Genomic DNA, 22,743 nt, shown 5'->3' with positions numbered 1-22,743 from the left:
AGCGGGATGGGGCCGAGTCTAACCTTCACCCCCACCGGCCTTCTCCCCTGGAGCCTGCGCCCACCTGCAGCTGCCGGCTCTCTGGCCCTGTCTCACTGCTGCCATCCCAGGCCATGCAGCCCTTTGAAGGGGTGGGGCCCGGGACTCCGTGCCCATCAGAGACACAGCAATGTCTTTACCGGGGGTTCTGGTGAGAGCATGAGCTTTGCTATCAAGAAGAACTGGGCCACAATTCCGGCTCTATGTGAACCGCTTGAAGCAAGGAGACTAGTAGAGCTGTCCGAAGTCATCTCCCAAATGGAGGAAATAACCTTTTCTTTACTTTGCTTGTTTGGTATGTGTCTACCCCACTATGCTCCATGAAGCAGACAGGATGTCTTCTCATGCTTTCATCTCCAGCACGGCGCCTGGCACTGAGGATACACTCAACAAATAACTGTGAAAGGAAGGGGAAAATACCTTCCCGACTGGATCTTTAAAAGCATGAAACGGGATGACATATATAAAGCAAGTGGGTCCCATGTGCTCTGTAAATGACAGTTTCTGGAGTGAGGGTAACAGCCGAGTGGAGATAGGGTGAAAAGGCAACTGTGGAGAATGGAGATGGAGTTTACCGGAAATTGTAGTAGGCCTGCAAGATGGGGCTCAGGTAGGCGCTATGAACTGAATGTTTGTGTCCCACCCAACTTCATGTTAGAACCAAACTCCCGATGTGATGGGTTTAGAGGTGCGGCCTTTGAGAGAGGAATGGAGCTAGGGCCTCTCTAACAGAAGACCTCAGGGAGCCCTCTTGCCTCTGCTTCCACGGAGGACACAGCGAAGAGACAGCTGCCTGTGAACCAGGAAGTGAGGCTCACCAGACAGTGAATCTGTCACCACCTTGACCTTGGACTTCCAGCCTATGGAACTGAGAGAAATAAGTGTCTTGTTTAAGCCACCTATTATTTTTTATAGCAGCCTGACTAGACTAAAACAGTGGGTAATCATGAATTTATAGTAGATCCAAGTTATTGTGTATGACCTTTTCTCTAGAAGTATTTGGCTGCTGGGATGCAAATATGGAAAAACTGGATTATTGGGTTCATAATGGGTTGGGGAAATATATACATTTCTTGATTGGGGTAGCCCCTGCACTTATAAAGAAACACTTTTACTCAAAAAGTATATACACAAGTAATGTAGCTATGATACAGTTTATTTCAACTAAACTAAAACAAAATAAAATAACTCATTTCTTTGGGGGGAGGGGGAATTCTATGTATGCAGGGTTGTCCTGATTGACCATAATGTATTTGAGTAAAAAATATTAGGTACACCACACCTGAAAAAGCTCTCCGTACATGGTAGATACCAAATAGCTTTGTTAAATGACCAGACATTTGGAAAAATCAAAACATGGTCATAAAGCAAAGACAAATGCATGAGTTAAGAATCTTGTGAATTTAGAAAAAGACTGAGTTGTTACATTTTTATCTGTATAAAAAATCGTTCTCCAGCCGTTCATTTTTACCTATATTTTCTTTAGTAGAAATAACCTAAAATTCGAAGGCCTAAATTCTTTCTTCGTGCAGCCCCAGGAATGTCAGATTCCCATTCACACCTGCAGCTGTCTAAAGAGGAGCAGACCACTTCAAATAAAGACATGCAGATCTCACTTCTGTACCACATGTGCAGATTCTGCGTGGGAGGAGTTCCTGATTCGGCTACCAATTCACTCAACGTAGTTCAAGACACAAGAACTGATTAGAGGACTCCGCTGGCTCTCATGTAGCCCATCAGCCTTTCTATATCACTGAAAACCAGTTAGTGACACTTGGCCCTCAGCTTAATCTGCACAAATGCAATTTGGGAATTATAGGACAGTGATGTTAGCATATTTAAATGTGAAATGCAAGATCCTGATGATTAAATAATTTATTTTTTAAATATGCAAGCTGCTGTCTTTTTCAATAATCACTTTTTTAATGAACAAATGAAAAACAAAATGGCAAAAGAAGCAAAAACTTGAGTTTCCAAAATGAAAAAACTGTAAAAATTTCATATATAAAGACATGACTGGGGTAAGCTTGTATTGTAATAATAATGGTTCATTATTGTATATAATTGGACAGTAAAACAGCCCTGTCTGAAAGCACTGGACCAACTGTCTCTCCAAATCCTTCTAAGACATGATTCGACATACTAAAATGAAACATTTTAAATAAATGCAATGTATCATAGGACTACCAGTTTTTATATTCCTAAAAAAATTAACTTTAATTACTATAGCAATGATTTAAATACATGTGCTATTAAAAAATTGTAAACATACTCTGACTTTCTTTCTTTACCTGTGAGATAATACTAAAAAGAAATTCCACAATTTCTTGATTCCTTCAAAACTAAGAACCAAAATATTAAACATAATAAATAAATATGCAACCTGGAGGCCTGGGAAAGGATATAGAATACCAAATGTAATACACCAGTGTATTAAAAATCCAGTATTTCAGTATTAAAATTTCTTCATCTTAATACAGTTAGGTTTATTGCTAATATAAATAAGCTTCATATTAAGGCACCTGTCATTACCTCTGAGAAAAATTTGGGTGCAAAACAAAGGATATATGGACTGTAAATATGGACTATTTCTCTTTCATTCCTTCCATTACAGATATTATCAATTTTAAATGTTAAGCTTTTGTACGGCAGTAAATATGTTTGAACATATTACCTGAATATAGTTAAGATGTTTATGATACTCTGATACTTTAATTAATATATATGATACCTTAATTAAAGTATGTAATACTTTAATGGGGAAATACGCAAAATCAAATCAAGAAGGTTGACAAATGACTAAATACAAGAAACATAATGACCTTTAAAAATTACATTGTAGGGATAGTGACTATGAACAGACCTTGGCCAAGTCATTTAACTTCTCGGAGCCTCACGCTTTCCATTGGCAAAATTTCAATACTAGCTGCTCTGTCAAGCCCAGAACACTGTTGTGAGACCAAATGAGGTGATGCAAAAACACCTGGCAAACTATGAAGCACTGAACAAACAAATGGTATTATCATAGGCCAGATATCTCAAGTTTCTGATACTATGCTAACAAATAAAGTTATAGTCATTTCCTTTGCATCCACTTGAGAACATCCTGTTTTAATCAATTAGGTAGTTGTGGCATGCATGGGGCAAAAATTTATACAAAGAGGAAATCTCTAAATCTGAGCTTCCAGAATTTTAAGACATGGTATTATGCTGTGAGTGGGGTACCCCACTGCCTGCTGGGGCTCAGGTGACCTGACACTTCCTTCCTATAAAGAGGGGCAGACTGCTCAGAGAGCTTGGCTTCTGCCCTTTCCTCCAACTCCGGCACCATTTGCTATCCTGCAGCATGCACAGCTCCATTAAAAGAACTACATCTCACAGCAGCAAAAAAAGAGTTTTAAGAGTATTAAACACAGATGAGCCCAATCACAGTTCATAACTCAGCTTGGCATAAATCTGAGATGGTTTATAACCCCACCAGGTTCTCCCTGGCTTAGCCACAAGCCCTTCTTCTACATATAAAATGATTCCAGGCCAGCTTTTTCCAAAGTATGTTCTGAGGAATGCCAGTCAGGTTAGATGTTAACAAATGAGAACCATATCTGTGTTAAGTAAGTTTGGAATATGCAGAGGGAAATAAGTTTACTTACTACAGAATTTCTCAGCCTTTGATGTACTGAGTGTACACTGTAAAGAGCAATAGACTGTACAGCATTTCCCAAACTCATCTGACCACAGAACCCCACAAGAGTTATTAGAGAGCTAATAACTCTTCAAACACTCTTGGGGAAATGCTCGTCTAGCTAATTCGCCTGGTTTTAAACATTCCAGGGTTACACCTGGCAATAGTTACCCTTTGTAATTCCTAAAGGAGCAGAATCATTTTGCTCATAAGGCCAACTATTAAGATAACTGGATTCCACTCTATAAGTATCCTTCCCAAAGCAACTAAGAACCAAATTTCCTTTACTACATACTAAGGAATTCAAAGAAGTTACTCTCAAATTAATGAGAATTATGATTTTTAGGAAATCTTTATATCCTTCCTCAAACATTAAAAATACTAAGATCTAACACTAGATCTTAGGATCTAGAATTACAATTACTTTGAGATGGGAGCATTTTACCACAATATCACTGCAATTAACACTATTAATAATAATACGTACTAGTAGTAATAGCAGTAGTGGTGATGGTGGTGGTAGCACTAAGCACCTATTTTGTGCCTGAATCCTCACATGCCCTCTCTGAATTTAGGCCCTACTATTACACTCATTTTATTTATTTTTATTTTTAATTTATTTTAGAGAGAGGAAGGGAGAGAGAAACATCCATCAGTTGCTTCCTGAATATGCCCTGACCAGGAATCAAACCCACCAACTTTTGATTAATGAGATGATGCTCCAACCAACTGAGACACACTAGCCAGGGCTGTTACACTCATTTAAAGGTAAGTACACTGAGGTTGAGAGCAATTAACTGACTTGCCAAGTGTCACACAAAGTAGTAAGGACAGAATCTCAAATTCAAATCTGAGACCTCACCTCAAGCTATTAATCACTACATAATGCCATCTTATATTTTGGTAACAAAACAAAAGCATTTAGGTCACATTCTGGTTGTTAAACTGGAAAGCTGGAGTGTATTCATACAGATCCAAATGGACTGATATTTGGTTTTGGATTTCCTTTTGAGCAAACACCTAGGAATTCCTTAAAGAAGATACTTAAAAAAATTTTTTTTTGTTTTTATATTTTTTAAAGCAGAGAAAAATAGACTGCTATTTACCAATAAGTTTAGATAAGGGAAGGGTTTCAGAAATCTGCATCCAAGGTGAAGACATTATCTGTGTTTTCCGCCATCACTGCAAAACGCTGATACTCTGAAACTCGTTTCTCAAAGAAATTTGTTTTCCCTTCTAAAGAAATGTTTTCCATAAAATCAAAGGGATTTTCTGCCTGAAAAATCTGAAAAAAAGAAGAAAAAGAAATGTTATTAGATATTCTGAAGAAGCCAAATTATATCCCACAAGAAGAGCAAAAGATAACAGAGCTCAGGTCTCCAACACCTATCTAGTCACCCAAAGGACCACCTGTTCCCTAAGGATCTGGAGAGGCTATAAATTCTGATATACAGTAATCTTATTGTCATTTAGTTTACATTTTCAAAGAGTAAGTTATGATAGTTAATGTTGTCATAATAACTATTTCCTATTTAAAAGTATTAACCCAGCCCAGTCGGCATGGCACAGTGGTTGAACATCAACCTATGAACCATGTGCCCAGGTTGTGGGCTCAATCCCAGTAGAGGGGGTGCAGGAGGCAGCCGATCAATGATTCTCTCTCATCAGTGATGTTTCTATCTCTCGCTCCCTCACCCTTACTCTCTGAAATCAATAAAAATATATTTTAAAAAAAGTATTAACCCCAAAATTACAACAAAGACACATGGAGATTAATATGAGGGTAAAACACATATATGCATATGAAATGCAATTATTTAAAAATAATCCGATTTTAAATAATACATGCAATTATTAGAAAATAATTTATTGAGCTTATTAGTTCTAAGATTTATCAGCCTCCTACTTCTGTTATGAATTTCATTTTACGTTTCAAAGGATTTTGCAAAGCCAATTTGTTCATGCAAAACAATGCAATGGACATTTTTAAAGTAAACTAGTACGTTACAAATGATTTCAGTTGAAATACAATATTTTAATCACCTCATTTGACAATAACATTTTAGCTTAGTAGTAATATATTTTAAAACATCTTACTTTTGAGAATCCAAGTTCCACAAGTAATCTGTCAGCTACAAACTCAATATACTGTTTCATCAAAACACAATTCATTCCAATGAGGCCAACTGGCAAGGCTTCTGTTAAGAACTCCTGAGAGAAAAAGAAAAATAGAATATAGTACAAAGACAGAACAAGAAATTAGTATGTATCTTCCAAATAAAAGGACAGTTTTAGTCTTATTAATCTTCTAAGTCACTAATCTTTTCAAGAAAAGTAAAATAGATTAAATTCTTTCAACATGGCAAACAATGTCCATTTTTTTAAAGTTGATTTCTTTTAAAAAAAAATATACTTTATTGATTTTTTACAGAGAGGAAAGGAGAGGGATAGAGAGTTAGAAACATCGATGAGAAACATCGATCAGCTTACCCCTGCACACCTCCCACTGGGTATGTGCCCGCAACCAAGGTACATGCCCTTGACCGGAATCGAACCTGGGACCTTTCAGTCCGTAGGCCGACGCTCTATCCACTGAGCCAAACCAGTCAGGGCCAATGTCCATTTTTTAAAAAAAAATGTTTGGGATATTTACTGTTCACATTATTTCACATTCTCAAATAGCCAAAATAAATGGAAGCTAATTATCAAATTACTGGCACTTTTAATTTTTATATTGATTGATTTTACAGAGAGAGGAAGGGAGAGAGGGAGGGAGGGAGAGAAAGAGAAATATTGATTTGCTGTTCTACTTATTTATGCATTCATTGGTTGATTCTTGTATGTGCCCTGATTGGGGATTGAACCTGAAACATTGGTGTACTGAGAGGATGCGCAAACCAACTGAGCTACCCGGTGTCAGGGTAAATTATGGTACTTGGAGATACTTTGTTCTGAAATATCTAGAAAAAGATTCACCAAAGATAATCATTGTGGAGAACATCATTATGGAAGGATATTACAAAAGAGAGAAAACACAATTAACAAAGAAAATGAGACTGGAAGAGGGTTGGGGGATAAACTGTACTCCAAGTATATTAAAAAACAATGGTAAAGTGTTAATAGAGGAAAAATAAAAACATTAACCATCTGGACTTAGTTCTCAAAATGATTACAGATACCAAAATGTATTTTATGCCTTTTCCCTTCTCCCAATATAAAAAGTTTGGCCATTTAACTATGCAGTATTTAAGAACATTTTTAAAAATTTGTTTTACTTTTAAACTAGTTCTTTCAAATATTAAAAACACATCTTAAGTGGAGCATCCAGATCTTTCTAGTCATAGATCGTTACATGCTATAAATTGAGTTTTACTATTCATTAATTAATTTATTTATTCTATAAGCATCTGGTGCATGCTTCTAGCTAGATACCCTGCTAGATTTTTGAGAACACAAAACAAACAAGAAACTATCACTTCTAGCTAGATACCCTGCTAGATTTTTGAGAACACAAAACAAACAAGAAACTAGCTACTTCTAGTAGCTAACAATCTAAAAACATAAAGCTAAAATAATTAAAATAGTTTGTTATGGCACAAAATTTGACATGTTAATGAGACAAAAAAAAGTCCTTGAACAGACTTTATATATGTAAGGTAATGTATAATACTTACATATAGAGCAAATTATAAATTGACATAATTGTAATACATTATCTACTGGTACTGTCAGATTGATCATATGAAATTTCTGATTTTTATTTTCACCTGCAAAATGGCAGTTTCATATGAGTCAACCTAATAATAGAACAATACACACTTCAGAAAGTGATGTGCTAATCATACATAAGCTTCCCTGCTTACCTGCTCAATTTCAACAGCATTAACGATGATCTCCCTGACCCTTTTTTCTGAAGGCTTATTTACTAAGTATTGAAACATCAGGCAAGCAAAGTCACAGTGAAGCCCCTAAAACAGAAGAAAAAATGTCAAAAAAACCCCAACAAGTTTAATCAGCTATTTCACACAGGGATGTGTCAGGCATCAGATAGAACAGGGTCTCAGAATGCAAGCGTGTAGAAAAAGGATTGAGAGGGCCAGGAGGTTCTTTTCTTCAGATCTCATTAAAATGCAAATTACAATAACCCATAATAAAAAATGTCAGCACCAGCAAATCTTAGCTCATCAACATGAAAAAAGGATTATTAACAACAACAAAAACTATGACCAAAAGCATTTTGGAAAGAAAAACAAAGCAAGAAGAGCTACATAAAAGTTCATTCATTTTTAATGTCTAAAAAAATTAAGAAATGATTTTAAAAAGTAAGTATTTAAAGAACAGATGAAACACTCAGATTTTGAAAAGACATTTATATTAAACTAGAGGCCTGGTGCATAAAATTCGTGTAAGGGGGGTGGGGGGAGTCCCTCAGCCCAGCCTGTACCCTCTCCAATCTGGGACCCCTCAGGGGATGTCCGACTGCCGGTTTAGGCCTGGTCCCTGTGAAGACATCCCTCTCACAATCCAGGACCACTGGCTCCTAACCACTCACCTGCCTGCCTGCCTCGCCCCAAGTGTCCTCCCCTGCCACCCTGATCTCACCCCCAACTGCCCTCCCCTGCTGACCTGATTGCCCCTAACCCCCTGCCAGCCTGATCTCGCCCCTAACTGCCTCTGCCTCAGCCCCCACAACCATGGCTTTGTCCAGAAGGAAGTCAGACATCCAAAAGATGGCCAGTTGACCCGGTCTAATTAGCATATTACCCTTTTATAAGTATAGATAAGAATGGCTCAAGATAAAAACCAGTTTAGTGCAATGAAAATGGAAAGTGAAGAATTAAGCATACCATTTGAAGCTGAAAAAGCAGAAATGACATTGCAAATAACTCAACCAAAGAAAAGGTTGTGAAATACCTTGACAACAGAATGGTTATGCAAATACAAGAAATGGTATAGAATGTTAAATAGTTGAAGAACAGAGCAAGGAGATTCAACCTACAATAATTTAACCCATAATAAACACAGATGTTCTAAAGCTGAAGACAACAAAAGAAAATTTCAAAAAGTCAAAACAAAACAAAAAAAAGGGAAAGAAGCCAGAGATACAGAAAGATGATGGCATTCCAAACAAAATTAACAGAAAATGACACTAAGGCAGAGTTGATTAACATTTCTAAACCACAAGAACAATGAAACAATTTTGTAAGCCACCAAAGGGTGAAGAAGAGGAAGACACAGCCACTTTAAAAGATTACAAATGAGAGTTTGCTTAGGTTTTTCTAAATAAATCAACAAGAAACTGAAAACTATGTACAATAATAAAAGCGTAATATGCTAATTAGACCAGACATCCTTCCAGACGAAGCCAGGGCTGTGCACTGACCACTAGGGGGCAGCTCCTGAGTTGAGCACCTGCCCCCTAGTGGTCCGTGCATGTCATAGCAATTGGTTGTTCTGCCATTTGGTCAATTTGCATATTGCCTTATATTATTATGTAGGACTAAAGGCACGATGCATGAAATTTGTGCAAGAGTAGGGTAATGGTAACTCGCAGCCCTTTTCCAATTGCATTAGAAAGTTAAATGTTAAAAAGCCAAAAAGAAAATGTGTGTGATTACTTAACTCATCACTCAAAGCTCATCAATAAATTTCAGGGTTTTGTATGTTAAAAGAACAAACAAAATAAAAAAGCAAGACAAATTGGGAAAATATTTGCAATAGATATAACAAAATTCATATTTTATATTATAATCATGAAATAAATATTTTTAAAAATCATTTAAAAATACTTAGTGAAAGAGCTCAATCACTATGCATTAGGAATATATACCAACGAAAGTAAAGACAAGAATAAGCAAATACAGAAAAAAATATAAATAACTAATATTATTTTTAAATGTTCAATCCAAGTAGTAATCAAACAAATGCAAATAAGACCAATAATGAGATACCATTACCCTTATTAAATTTGTCAAATAGCCTGGTCAGTGGTTGAGCATCCACCCATGAACCAAGAGGTTACTGGTTCAATTTCTGGTCAGGGAACATGCCCAGGTTGCAGGCTCAATCCCCAGTAAGGAGCATGCAGGAGGCAGCTGATCAATGTTTCTATATCTCTATCCTTCTCCTTTCCTCTCTCTATACAAAACAAAAACACACACACACAAAAAATATATATATATTTTTAAAATTTGTCAAATATTTATCACATAAATCCAAATTCTAGTAAGAGTATATTAAGAAAAGACACATTCATAGGTTGCTAGGTAGCTATAAAATTTCTGTGAAGAAATCTGCAAGCAAGTATGAATGACCTTTAAAATGTTTATACCTTAAAATCTAGTAATTCTACCTCTAGTAAATCTAGCTTAGAAAAATATTATGAATTTGGGACAAAGCTTACATACAAAGATATGCATCTTGCATTATAGCAAAGCAAATAAACAAAATATCTGGAAACAACCTAAATTTCTAACTATAGAATAGTCAAACAGTAATATTCATTAGAATATTATATATCTAACAAAATTACTGTTTACAAAAAATGCTTAGTATCATAGAAAAATGCTCACAATATTCTGCTAAGTGAAAAAAAAGAATAGCTTACAAAAATACAAGAATATCTCAAATTGTAAAAATATGATGTCTGTATATATCTACATAGATTTAAATGTCAAAAAAAACACCCAGAAAGAAATACAATGAAATACTAAAAGTGATTATCTGTGTTGAGATTGAGTGATTTTATTCTCTTACTTCTCTATAATAATCAGATATGACATTAATAATAAAAATATAAGAAATTTAAAGACATGAAACAAAAGGTAATTATACAAAGCATTTTATGGCACTTAAAAAGTACTCACACATACTGTTTAATTGTATTTTAACAAAACCCTTTTAAGGTTCATATTTGAAGATACTGAGGCTCAGAGAAATTAAGGCCACTTTGAGATAAGCTTAGCCAGGATTATTGTAGTCAATTAACATGAACTGAATTGCTGTAATGGACTAAATACTGAGAACAGAAAGATAAACTCAAGGAGCTTAGAGACTAGCAGAGAAGAGAGAAAAGATGTACAATATATGTTATGGACTGTAAGATAGAAACAAGTTCCAGTTTCAAAGCAATACATGGAGGAAAGAATGATCAATTTTACCTAATTAGGTAAGGAAAGTTTGAGTTGCAACTTTAAGAAGGAAACCAACAAATTAAAAAACTGGTAGGAAAGATGGAAAGGGTATTGCAGGTAGAGGGAGACAAGGTTTAGTTACTATCTGGGTGTGCGTGTGCAAAATAAAAGAAACCATCTAAAATGACTCCCAGATTTCAAATTTAAGTGAATGGATGGAAGTTGGCAACCCTCAATAAGCTAGGACAAACAGAACGAAGAATAAATTTAGGGAGAAAGATGAGTTTGACTTCGCCTTCCAGGAAAAACCATCTAACGTGCACCCGAATACACAAGTTTGGAGCTCAGAAAAGAATAGATGGACTTAAGACAAAGTTTTGGTTGTTATGAGCATCTGGGTGGTAGCTGATTCCATGAATAAATTAGATCAGTCAGGAGGTCATACACAGTGAAAGAGAGAACCAGGATACAATATTTAAGGATGAGCAGAGGAGACTGAGGAGAAATAGTTAAGAGGCAGGAGGAAAGCAGTGTCTTAAAAGCCAAGGAAGAAATGACTTTCTTTTAATTACCAGGATCCTTGTGTTACCATAAGCATTTTCCAGAGGAAAGAAAAATAAATGAACACCAAGTAGAAATACAAATACTAATAGAAGAATACTTCATTCCTTACTTCATCTCTGCTGATGAGTTCATTGGAAAAGGTGAGTCCAGGCATCAGACCTCTTTTCTTTAACCAGAATATAGCAGCAAATGAGCCTGAGAAGAAAATTCCTTCTACAGCAGCAAAGGCCACCACCCTTTCCCCTAGGAGACAAAAACTAGTTTCATTGTACGAAATATTATATGCTGCAGACATGTGTAAGCTACACACACACACACACACACACACTTTACATATTTTTATAACAATATTACAACTATTCTGCCCAGAAACCAAATCAAGTTAGTGCAATCGCCAAGAGTCCTTAGGAGGAAATCCACCACCTCTACCTACTAGAGTAGAAAAGTACAGAAAGGTATATCTACTTCAAATCCTATGTCTAACACTGAACTCTCCTATAGGTCTTGGTATATAGACAAAGGAGAGCCTTTTACACTAAAAAAGAAGAGGTGATTTATCTGTGCACCACACGTGCTTGTGAGTACAGTAAGTGTGTGTGCATGTGTGTGCCTCAAGAACAGAGAGTAGAAGATGGCTTTTATAACAAACTAGAGGCCCGGTGCACGAAATTTCATGCACGGGTAGGGTCCCTAGGCCTGGCTGGCGTACTCACTGTTAGGCAAGGACTTTGCAGAAGCCAATCTCCTAACATGTCTCTAGTGGCAGCACATCTGCAACATTATCTCTTGCAGATGATTATGGGTTTAACCCAAAAGAAGACCATTTTCAAGCCCCTATGCCACACTGCATACATGAAATATTTATGTACATGTCTGTCTAGGGAGAAAGTGTGTTCGGAAAGACTGTAAAATAAAGGCAACTGAGGACTTGAACCAACTAAAGATCATAGTTGGTATCCCAGTACTTGTTGGGAGACCAAACACACAATAGCAGGCTCTTAATAAATGTGTCCTGATCTAAATCAATGGAAAACTATATAAGTACTAGGTGATAAAAGACATTATGAAATTGCTAAAACTTGATGCAACAACTGAATAAATATTTATAACTTCCCAAACAAATGTCATTATAATATTTAATTTCAAAAAGAAAGATGACTAAGTTTAAATATTACTGGCTGTCTCTAAATAGTGTTCTGGTTTGTTCTTGTTCTTTTCCCTGATTATCGTAAACAAACCAAATCAGATAGATCAATTATATCAAATACAACTATTCTGCCCAGAAACCAAATCAACAAGTTCTTTCAAAATCTTTTTTAAATTAAGCACTATATCTGAATTTTTAAAAAACTAAGCAGATATATATTTAAGAATTTTTAGCTATAGTGGAGTTGAATCTCCTTATAACATATTAACTTTCAAATAAGCTAATGCTTTTTTAAGGAATATTCTTAGGTTCTCTTTAGCTAAATGTAAAGGATTAAAAGAGTATGGATCTGAGGAAAGAACAGTTGCTCTACTGCATCCTACTAGGTCACCTAAAATACTAGCAAAGACCTAAGCCAACTTCATCAAGCTAAAGGCACTAACGGTGCAGGTGGCACAATTAGTTCATAAAACTGCACTCCTCAGCCAGTTAACAGGAAGTACAGCTGTTTGGTGAAGCGAGACAAGTTTTTGTGTCTTTTAGCTCCTCTCCCAGAGAGCCACCAATGTGTTCTTCACTTTTCCTTTCCCACCACCCCTTCCACTCTCCTGCACCATTTGAGACCATGTTCTCTTCCCCGAGGCCCTGACTCAGAACCCTAAATGGAGTTTGCCTTGAGAGTAAGCAATAGGGAGAATTTAAATGGAGCCTCTGGTCTGCATGCTGGCTGCACCCTCCTTTAATTTTCTGTATTTCTAGGCTGCTTTCTTTGGCAGTGCCATGAAATACATGCTTTCTTGGCGCCTGGTCTTCATTTTTTTTTTTTTTTTTTGCCTGTTCTCAATTTTCCATCAGTAATTATCCATCCTAATATTTTCATTGCATATTGAACACCTTGGAATTTCCCTTTTTTTAATCTCTAAAGCCATTGTTTCTCAAAATGTGCCTTTCAAACCACTTGTAGGAAATCAACTATGTATAAAATACAGATTCCGCAGTCCGACCTGGGCCTCTTGCATCACTCGGGTGAAGACCAGGATTCTGCAGGGCTTTTCCACAAACTCTCCAGTGGTTGTTTTGCACATTTAGAATCACTGCTTTTCTCATTCTTAAAATGAACAGAAGGCAACACAAATGTATCTGTTTCGTCCCTAATGTACCGTAAGCTTGTCATACCTTACATTACATCACTGACTGTCAATGTATGCTCCAGGGATCGCTGGAAATTGACAGACCAAGGAGGTCTGTGGGGTCAAAACTATTTTCTTAAAAATACTAAGGCACTGCTTTATATTTTTTACTACCATTCTCTCATGAGTATACAGTGCTTTGCAGATGCTACATGGCATTACCATAATAATCTGAAAAGCCTAGTAAAATACTCTCCCTTTTCTAACTACTTATCTGAATGAGGGTGGATTTTTTTGTACACTTCAACTAAAACAACATCATGCAAATACAGAAGCAGATTTAATTCAGCTGTCTTCTATTTAGTCAGGCATTAAAAAGATTTGCAAAAATTAAAAAGTATGTCATTCTCACTAATTCTTTTCTGAAAAATATAGTTTTTTCATAAATATGTTAAAATCTAACAGGTTATTCTCATTTAAAAATGCATTAATTAATATGTTTAAAGTTTATTAGTTTTAATTTCTAATATGGAAATATCAATAACCCACACAAATAAAAGCACTCTGGAGTCCTCAAAAATGTTTTAAGTATACAAATGAGTCCTGAAATAAAAATCTTGAGATCTGCTTCTCCACATTTTAATTCAATCCAGAAAATAAAGAACACAAATTATAAAATAGATAAGAATAAGACAGATACTTAGAGCTATTCAAATGAATGACCTGAATAGTTTAATTAATTTTAAAAAGATGTACTGAGCAACTACTACATATATGATACCATGTTAATCACTTCCTTTAAAAAGCTGTAGAATTTCAGCTCATCCAGAAAAGTAAAAAATAAGCCTGTTCCTGCAAATGGTTCCTTGCTCTAGTTGAGTGCGCTAATCTTTAGTTTTTCAGAAACTATATATTTGTTTCCTGAAGAATGTAAGACTTTGACTCACCTTAAATTTAAAAAATAAACATTCCTGAAAGCAGATATAAACTGTGGATTGCTTTAAGACTCTTGCCAGATTCTATGTGACTGACGTATTTACTTGTTATTATACACTGACATCTTAGCCTTTCAACTTTCAATTTATTAAACAGAATAGATAGTTTTCGATTATTTTAATTGTCTCCCACACTCGCCCACATTAGGGATGGAACCCACGGTCTGGCTGTGTGCTCTGACTGGGAATCAAACCCACCACCTTTTGGTGTTCAGGATAATGCTCCAACAACTGAGCAGGGCAGTTTTAGATTATTTTAATCCTGGTTTCTAATTAATTAGAAAGAATGATTCAAATAAAGATGCACATTGAGACTTTGAGACAGTTACACCAGGTAAAATAGTATTATAATGCTCAAGGCAAGTTTAATATATATAAATTAAAGCTACAAACCAAAAGTAGATTTTCTATCTGCTATCCACCGCAAGGCCCAATCTGCTTTTTTCTTAACATATGGCATTGTTTCAATTGCATTAAATAAAAATTCCCTGTAAAAACAAAATAATTAATGGCAAAGTTATTAACGTGTTTTTCTTAATCAAAATAAATGTTCATTGGCTAATTAGATATAATAATTGCAACTCTATGGTCTACTACCAGATTTGTAATTTTTCTGTATTTCTGCATATCCATAAAATATAGAAGTTAAAGTAAAATTCAAATTAGTGGTTTGGATCTGGTCTGATACAAGACCAAATAATTACGATATTCAACTGCTATACAGAATGTGCTCCACAGATTAACAGGTTCTATACAAGTTCTATTTTTTTTTAAGCGAACACATTATTGGGTAATAGAAAACTTTACACTCCTATATATACTTCCGTATTTGAAAATTTCCCTAACATTTCATTTCAGAGTAAATTCTGCTCTTAACATAACCAAGCAATATGATAAAACTTTGTAAATAAAACCCCAGTGGTGATACCTTTTCTTGGGTTCTCTGATGTAAGTGTCTATTAGCAAACTGTACATCTCTGAGTGAACATTCTCGATGAGAATTTGAAAGCCATAGAAACAGCGAGCTTCTGGAACCTGCACCTCCTGACTAAATCGCTCCACCTATGAAAATAAGGGAAACATATATATCCAATTCTGTGGGCGCTCATTAAACACTGCAAATCAGAATCTGGACATCAGAATTATCACTTAAAAATTGCCTGTCATGCCACTAGCAGGTCAGAAAGATCGTATGGAGTATTTTAAGCAGTACTATTTATCAACCCTCCACAGTAAAGTAGCTGCGTAATGAATTCTTAAGCAATTAAGTGAATTGATCTGTTAGGTAGAGAAACTGACTATAATGACAAATAAACTGTAGAACATCTATCAAAAAATAATTATTTCACTTTGTATAACTGACCTTAAGTCTTTTTTTTCCAACGGCAGATAGATCTACTGAAGCCCCTTTCAGTTAATGATAAAAGTTCATATATCTCTATTCTCTTTAACAAGAAGGCATGCCTCCTGGCCAACCATAATACAAGTTTAAAAACGGGAGCCAGAACCCAGAGCTCTATTACAGAGCTCCAGAAGGGTTATTAAGGTGCAGGTTCTTTATTAGGGTTCACATCTAAGGGTAGAAATCAAACTCATGCTTATGCATTTTAAATTGGTACAAGATGCTTGGTATAATGACATAGTGCTGGTCAAATAATAGAAATGTATTCTTTCCGCTGACACTGTCAGAAAAACAAATCCAAGAAATAAGCTTCATCAAGTTTATCTCCTAGAGAAAAATGTTTAGGTTCAGTCTAATTATCTTACTGCCATTATCGTCATTCAACTGCTAAATGGAAACAAAAGTAAAATAAAACAAAAATCTTACCAAATTTTCATTCACTATTCCATCACTGGCTGCAAAAAAGGCTAAGATGTGGGAGATAAAATACTTCTCTTCTGATTTAAGCTTGTGCCAGTGTGGGAGATCCTTTGATAAGTCAACCTAAAATAAAAAGATTTCAACATTTTAACTTGAAGTTAAATTCTCAAAATATTTGGAAAAATAACTTCCACCTCAAAGTTAAGGAGAGAAATCTCATTAGCGGGAAAATTTTTAAGAAGGAAAAAAATATTAACATCACGCTACAGACTGAATGTTTGTTTTCACCATCATCCACAAATATCTATGTTGAAATGTCCAAAGTGATGGTGTTTGGAGGTGGAGCCTTTGGGGTGATTAGGCCATGAGAGTGAAGCCCGCATGGATGGGATTAGTGCCCTTATGAAAGAGGCCCAGAGAGCTCCACTGCCCTTTCTGCCATGTTAAGACACAGCACGAAGACAGCCTCCAACTTACAAAAATGTTACATATGAAGTATATCAATAAAGCTGGGGGGGAAAACATAATTTAGTGGCACTGGAACAAATGAAGAAAGGGGCAAAAGGCAGGAGAGAAGAGAATCTGGTCAAGAAAGAACTGAGGTGAATAAACTAATGGCTTCCAGCAGCTGTTGCTTTAACATTTTATATAATACATAACAACTTATATAATACAATAGTGTTAGATAATTAGGCTGTTATATATAGACAGATAATTAAGCAGTTATAGCTGCTACTTTAATGCAGCTTAATCTACTTTCATATCTAGAAGTAATGCCAGGCAGGTCACAAACCTGGGTTTTAAAGCAATTTATAAGTATGACTTCCTCTGAGAATAGAAATGTTTCGAACATGTTTATTAGAACTAGTCCTTGGAATTAATAGCGAGATGTACTCTAGAGTTTGGTGGAATCTACAATTCAAAAACAGTCTTTAAATGTACCCTGTAGATATCATTTCAGCTCGGGAAGATCTCTTAAGTATGTTTCACAGTCACCTCATAAACATTTGAGGTATATAATTGTCCTTTGTCCTTCTTTTATTTGTTCTACAAAACCCTAATCTCTTTTACCATTTTAAAAAGGACTGGTTCACCCTTTGAATCATTTGTGTTCTTTTCTAAAATCCTTTCCTCATTACTTTATTCTTTCACTGATTACTGAGCACCTACTTACTATTCCTGAACTTAAAGGATCTGACGCTTGGGGTGATCTAGTCAAGAATGAGAAGTGGCTTTCATTAGTTATTTTTATTTACTTACAGCAAGTAAAGGAGACGGGATTCACATTCAAAGCACTGGCTTGCGAAAGGGAGGCTTAGCCATTGGTTATCTACACTATTTGGCTAATTCCACATTGGTTTCTTCTTTTCAGTTGACTACACTTAGTGTTGGGTTCCTGTCAAGCTCATTCTCTTTACAGCTACATCTGTAAAATACTGTGCTACATTTTACATTTAGCAAGAATAGCAATAAGTCAGAACTAAATGCCCAGACTGTGAAACCCTTGTCCTATCTGACACTACAAATGCCAGACACTGTGCTAAGCATTGGGATACAATGGGCAGGAAGGGGAAAATATTTGCAAATATCTTTTAAGATATACAAGCTAAAAATCAAGTCTTATATTATTTTAGTTCAACTGAGGTTTAATTGAAGGATACCTTCCTGGTTTTTAACTATTATACTCCTGATATTAAATGTTAATATTACAATATGCTCACTCCGACATACCAAACGTATCTCTTCAAACACTCAGCTTTCAAAAGGTCCTATAAATTTTATTTATATTACATTGGTCATTTTCCATTCCCAGTGTAAACCCTCTGGCCAGCTTTATCTTATTTCAGTAAAGTCATCCATTTACCATCTAAATATTGATTCCAAATTACTAGTTATCAGAATTCTGTGCATAGCTTTAAAAAAAGAATCCCAGAACTTTGTCTTTTGAATCAAGGTTTCTGATAATAAGCCATATCTTACCTAATAATAGACAAACATGTACATTGACTGTACCTTCGCTATGCTAACCAGCCAATCAGGAGAGCATGCAAATTAACCTAACAAAGATGGTGGTTAATTTGCATACATAGGCTCCAAGCGGTGGCGTGAAGCCTGACAGCCTGGGGGCCGAGAGACTTCACTGCGCTGCCGGCCCCAGGGCCAGCTCCAGCTGGAGCCCGGCCACAGCGAAAGCCTGGGTCCCGGGTGCCGGAGGAAAACCGGTGCCAGCAGCCAGGGAAAAGGAAGGCCTACTGCACGAATCTCTTCATGCAACAGGCCTCTAGTTTAGGAATAAAGCTAAACCACTGATAAAACAATAAAGTCTAAAGTTGATTAAATTATAACTCATATAACTGTTTAAATAAAAAATATGTGGAACTAAATGTATTAGACTCCCTTTCAAAATATGTGTTTGACTCTTCCTATAAGCTGTCTATTAAATACAACCTGCATATTACAGGGTGGGGTAAAACTAGTTTTACAGTTGTTCATATGGAAAATAATGCACTAATTAATAAATAATAATCCAAGAATAAACTCAGAACTGTAAACTTTTTGCTCTACCCTGCATAATTTTTCAAATTAGTGTTTTAGTCATAATAAACATATATTACCTTTGCTTAAAAAATGCATATAATTTTCAAATGAATTTCAAGAATCACAAGTACCTTCTAAACACAATGAATAAAAAAGCCGCCTGTATCCTCCCTTTGTTCTCTTAACTAGATCTAACAAAAAAACTTTCTAAAAACCACAAACAGTTGGTGACAGTCAGGTGTGCCAAGCACTACGACCCAATTTAAAAATGCTGGGGTCTTGTTTTGCTCTATGTGTTAAATATGACAAAGATGTTAACACTGTAACAAGGTTGAGTAGGTGGGTAAAATTCATAACAGAAGCTTCAAAAATGGGTACTTCTGATTTCTGTGCAACTCTCCCCCCATTCTATGTAAAATAATGGTTTACAGTTATTTGGTGCTTACTAAGTGCCAAGTAACATTCTAAATATGGCATTAATCTCATTAATAAGATTTCTCTGATCAATCCTCATAACAATCCCCAAACCAGGTACTATTAGCTCAGTATAACAATGACGAAGATACACAGAGAGGTTAAGCAACTTTTCCAGTTCCACAGCAAATGGTAGATCCAGGATTTGTCTGCTCTCGAGCCTGCATTCGTTACAGCATCCATTTACATGTACAGAATCACTCTCATGAAAAACAGACAGACATATGGGCCCAAATATATCTATCCAAACAGATATATATAGAGAGAAATATATAGTAGAGGTAGAGATATAGAGAGATTAATACACACATATACCCAGAGAGCAAGAGTGCTATGCGGGTATCATCCATCATACTGGTACAATGTCCATTTTCCGATGTCTTGTAACAGAGGATGTGAACACTGCAACACAGAACATGATTATTGACGAAAGGCGATGCCACTTACCTCTTCTGCTGTCCAGAAGGATGCCTGTGCCTGTTTATACATTTTCCAAATATCGGGGTACTGGATTGGAAAGATGACAAATCGGCGCGAACTCTTTCTTAGGAGTGGTTCTTCACTTGACTTTGCTTCATTTTCGTTGGTATCTGAAGATAACCTCTTTGAAAATTAAAGTACAAACACCCATTTTGTGTAGACATCTCCTTATTCATACCTAAACATACATCTGAGGGAGTTGGGGAAACAGCACAGGTTTGGGAGCCAGTCTGGTTGGGTTAAAGCCTTACTTGTCACCTCATAGCTGGTTAATAAGTGTTTGGTTGGTTGTGTAATTGTAGCAAGTGTTTCCTCATCAGTAAAATAATACCTCTCTCACAGGTGAACATCAAATTAATTTTGATGATTAAAGTGCTTTAAACAGAACCTGGCACATATAAGCCTTGAACAAAGTTATTGTTGTTAATGCTATTTTGAGGATAAGCACAAAACTAGACCCATAAAGGTCACAGAGGGAACATTTCTAAGTTAGTGAACCAAACGTTCCCTTTTGTTCCTCTCTCAGAGACAGAATGCTGGTTTGAGATAGAAATAAGCTAGTTATAAGCTTTTTGGTTTTTTTAGTTTAATGTTTTCTTTTCTAATTTTAACTGAAATATAATCTTACCTGAAAACTCTGTACCAACAGAGGTTTTGTCTGAAGCTGACCATATACCAATTTGTTATTGTTATTTACATGTTAAACTTACTGCATAGAGCAGTGATGGCAAACCTATGACACGCGTGTCAGAGGTGACACGCGAACTCATTTTTTTGGTTGATTTTTCTTTGTTAAATGGCATTTAAATATATAAAATAAATATAAAAAATATAAGTCTTTGTTTTACTATGGTTGCAAATATCAAAAAATTTCTATATGTGACACGGCACCAGAGTTAAGTTAGGGTTTTTCAAAATGCGGACACGCCGAGCTCAAAAGGTTCGCCATCACTGGCATAGAGTCTCACTGTGAGTGTCTCAAAGCTTTGTGGAATAAAGTGGGGAACACATATCTACATACATACTACTTGGAAACAAGATGGCATTCTCACAAGGTAGAGGGCCATATATATATTTTTTAAATAGTCAGCAAGAATATCAGAAGAGTTGTGTGTCCATGAGAATGATTATATATAAAGTATATACAAATAGGCTAAAACGTGTATAAATCGAGATTACTGGGACACATTTCAATTCTGGACTCCTTACTCAAACTGTTTCTCTTCCGTACCAGGCCCATACATTGTGTTCCTCACCACTGCCTCCACTAGTCCTCATACCTCTCCAAATCAAGTGTGCTTAAGCTTTGAGGCTAAGAGGCAAGACCAGGTGACAGAAAGGCCCACAGTCAACGCCTTAGACACACAGACACAGGTGGGCTTACACATTTCACACATGCTGCCATTGCAGCATAGACTGTCTTATTTGGTAAGTACTTATTCTGAAGGCACAAGCCTCCCCAGATAGAGCACATAAGCCCCAGAGTGTAGAAACTAGTTTTTCTCTATTGTGATGTTCCTGTAGTACTGTGTCAAGCATAAAAGGCCAAAAAGCATTAGCTAAGCAAGTGAATGAATGGGCTAATTTCTCTTTATCCTGGGCTTAGGTTACTGAATATAGTTAGACTTTTTTTAATTTAACGTAAGGTCACAATACATCAGTGAAATAATATAATGACCACTCCAATCAAGCCTTCTCGGAGTGCCGCCATCTTTCTCCCCACACTCCATCACCCCAAATGCCTGGATTAAGTCCAAAATAGCACATAATTCACTGCAATTTAATTCCCTATTATGTGTCTATAGATTCCTCTAGACTATGTTTCTTGAGAATAAAAACCAACTTTCGTGGAATCCCCAGAGCCTACCATAGTACCTGGCACTTAGTCGAAATTCATTGTAGAAACATTGGAGAAAATTTTTTTAAATGGAAGTGGTCAATTTTTTAAATGTGTGCATTACATGTGTTGTCACTGAGGGCATTCGGTCTCCAAAGAACCATAAGATACTGGCACACTGCGGTTCGAGGCTCCAGAACAGGAGGTAGGCATAGAGCGGGTCCTATGGGTCTGGCACGGAGGGTCTTTTGTGCCATCACCACATGGATGCTTTATATACATTATCCCACTTAATCTGTAAACAACTCTGACACATAGAAAACTATTTCCATTTTACAGATGGGAAACTAAATCTTGAAGGATGTAAATAGCATACCCAGGCTCAGTTCCCTCTTCGTTTCCTGGCCGCGGCAGCCCCAAGGCCGTGCACATTCCACTTGGCATTATTTTTAAAAGTTGTTTCGCAACTCGCATTTTTTACATTTGTTTCCTTTTTTTTTTCATTTTGCAAACGATACATGCGCATATTCTCGAGATACTGACACACGTCTACTGTTCCGATCGACCTTTCATTTTATGCGTCTCAGCGGCCACTGTGAACCGTACCACCTTTTTTATGCATGTATGCATATATATTTATACATATATATGACTCTACTTTTTCCCCCCTTTTTTCTTTTTTACGACATGAAAATGGTACCATTGTCTTTCACCCATCAGCATGTTTTGGAGGTCTGTCCACGTCAGTACACACAGCGCTTCCTTGCTCTTGCAGACTGCTGCATAGCGTTCCCTGGTTTGTGTGAAGGCTGCTTCCGTTTTTATCCTGGGAGCAGCGCTGCGATGCATGCCGTTGTGTGCGTTCCCTGTGCACACCTGTCGTGAACCTTTTGGGGGTTGTT

The 22,743-nt window shown here is 36.3% G+C and overlaps 1 protein-coding gene across 4 annotated transcripts in view; it reads right to left on the bottom strand.

Moving 5' to 3' along the window:
• Window positions 1-2,069: 2,069 nt before the first annotated feature.
• The window catches only part of RRM2B (ribonucleotide reductase regulatory TP53 inducible subunit M2B), a 27,445-nt gene continuing 6,771 nt past the window's right edge, over window positions 2,070-22,743 (bottom strand). For 3 of the 4 annotated variants that reach the window (XM_015561728.1, XM_015561729.1, XM_015561730.1), the window contains exons 2-9: window positions 19,972-20,127; window positions 16,519-16,635; window positions 15,619-15,752; window positions 15,084-15,178; window positions 11,528-11,661; window positions 7,585-7,689; window positions 5,819-5,932; window positions 4,560-5,006 (exon numbers count right to left, since the gene is read on the bottom strand). In XM_015561728.1, the coding sequence (XP_015417214.1) occupies window positions 4,854-5,006; window positions 5,819-5,932; window positions 7,585-7,689; window positions 11,528-11,661; window positions 15,084-15,178; window positions 15,619-15,752; window positions 16,519-16,635; window positions 19,972-20,127 (1,008 nt within the window). In that variant the 3' untranslated portion in view covers window positions 4,560-4,853. Of the gene's footprint in view, window positions 3,622-4,559; window positions 5,007-5,818; window positions 5,933-7,584; window positions 7,690-11,527; window positions 11,662-15,083; window positions 15,179-15,618; window positions 15,753-16,518; window positions 16,636-19,971; window positions 20,128-22,743 lie in introns of those variants that run through there. The other variant, XM_006760274.2, reaches the window with a different exon arrangement.

The sequence above is a fragment of the Myotis davidii genome, unplaced genomic scaffold, assembly GCF_000327345.1.
Source record: "Myotis davidii unplaced genomic scaffold, ASM32734v1 scaffold497, whole genome shotgun sequence".
NCBI lineage: Eukaryota > Metazoa > Chordata > Mammalia > Chiroptera > Vespertilionidae > Myotis > Myotis davidii.
The sequence above is the reverse complement of the archived record's forward strand: the minus strand, read 5'-3'. Positions and strand labels throughout refer to the sequence as shown.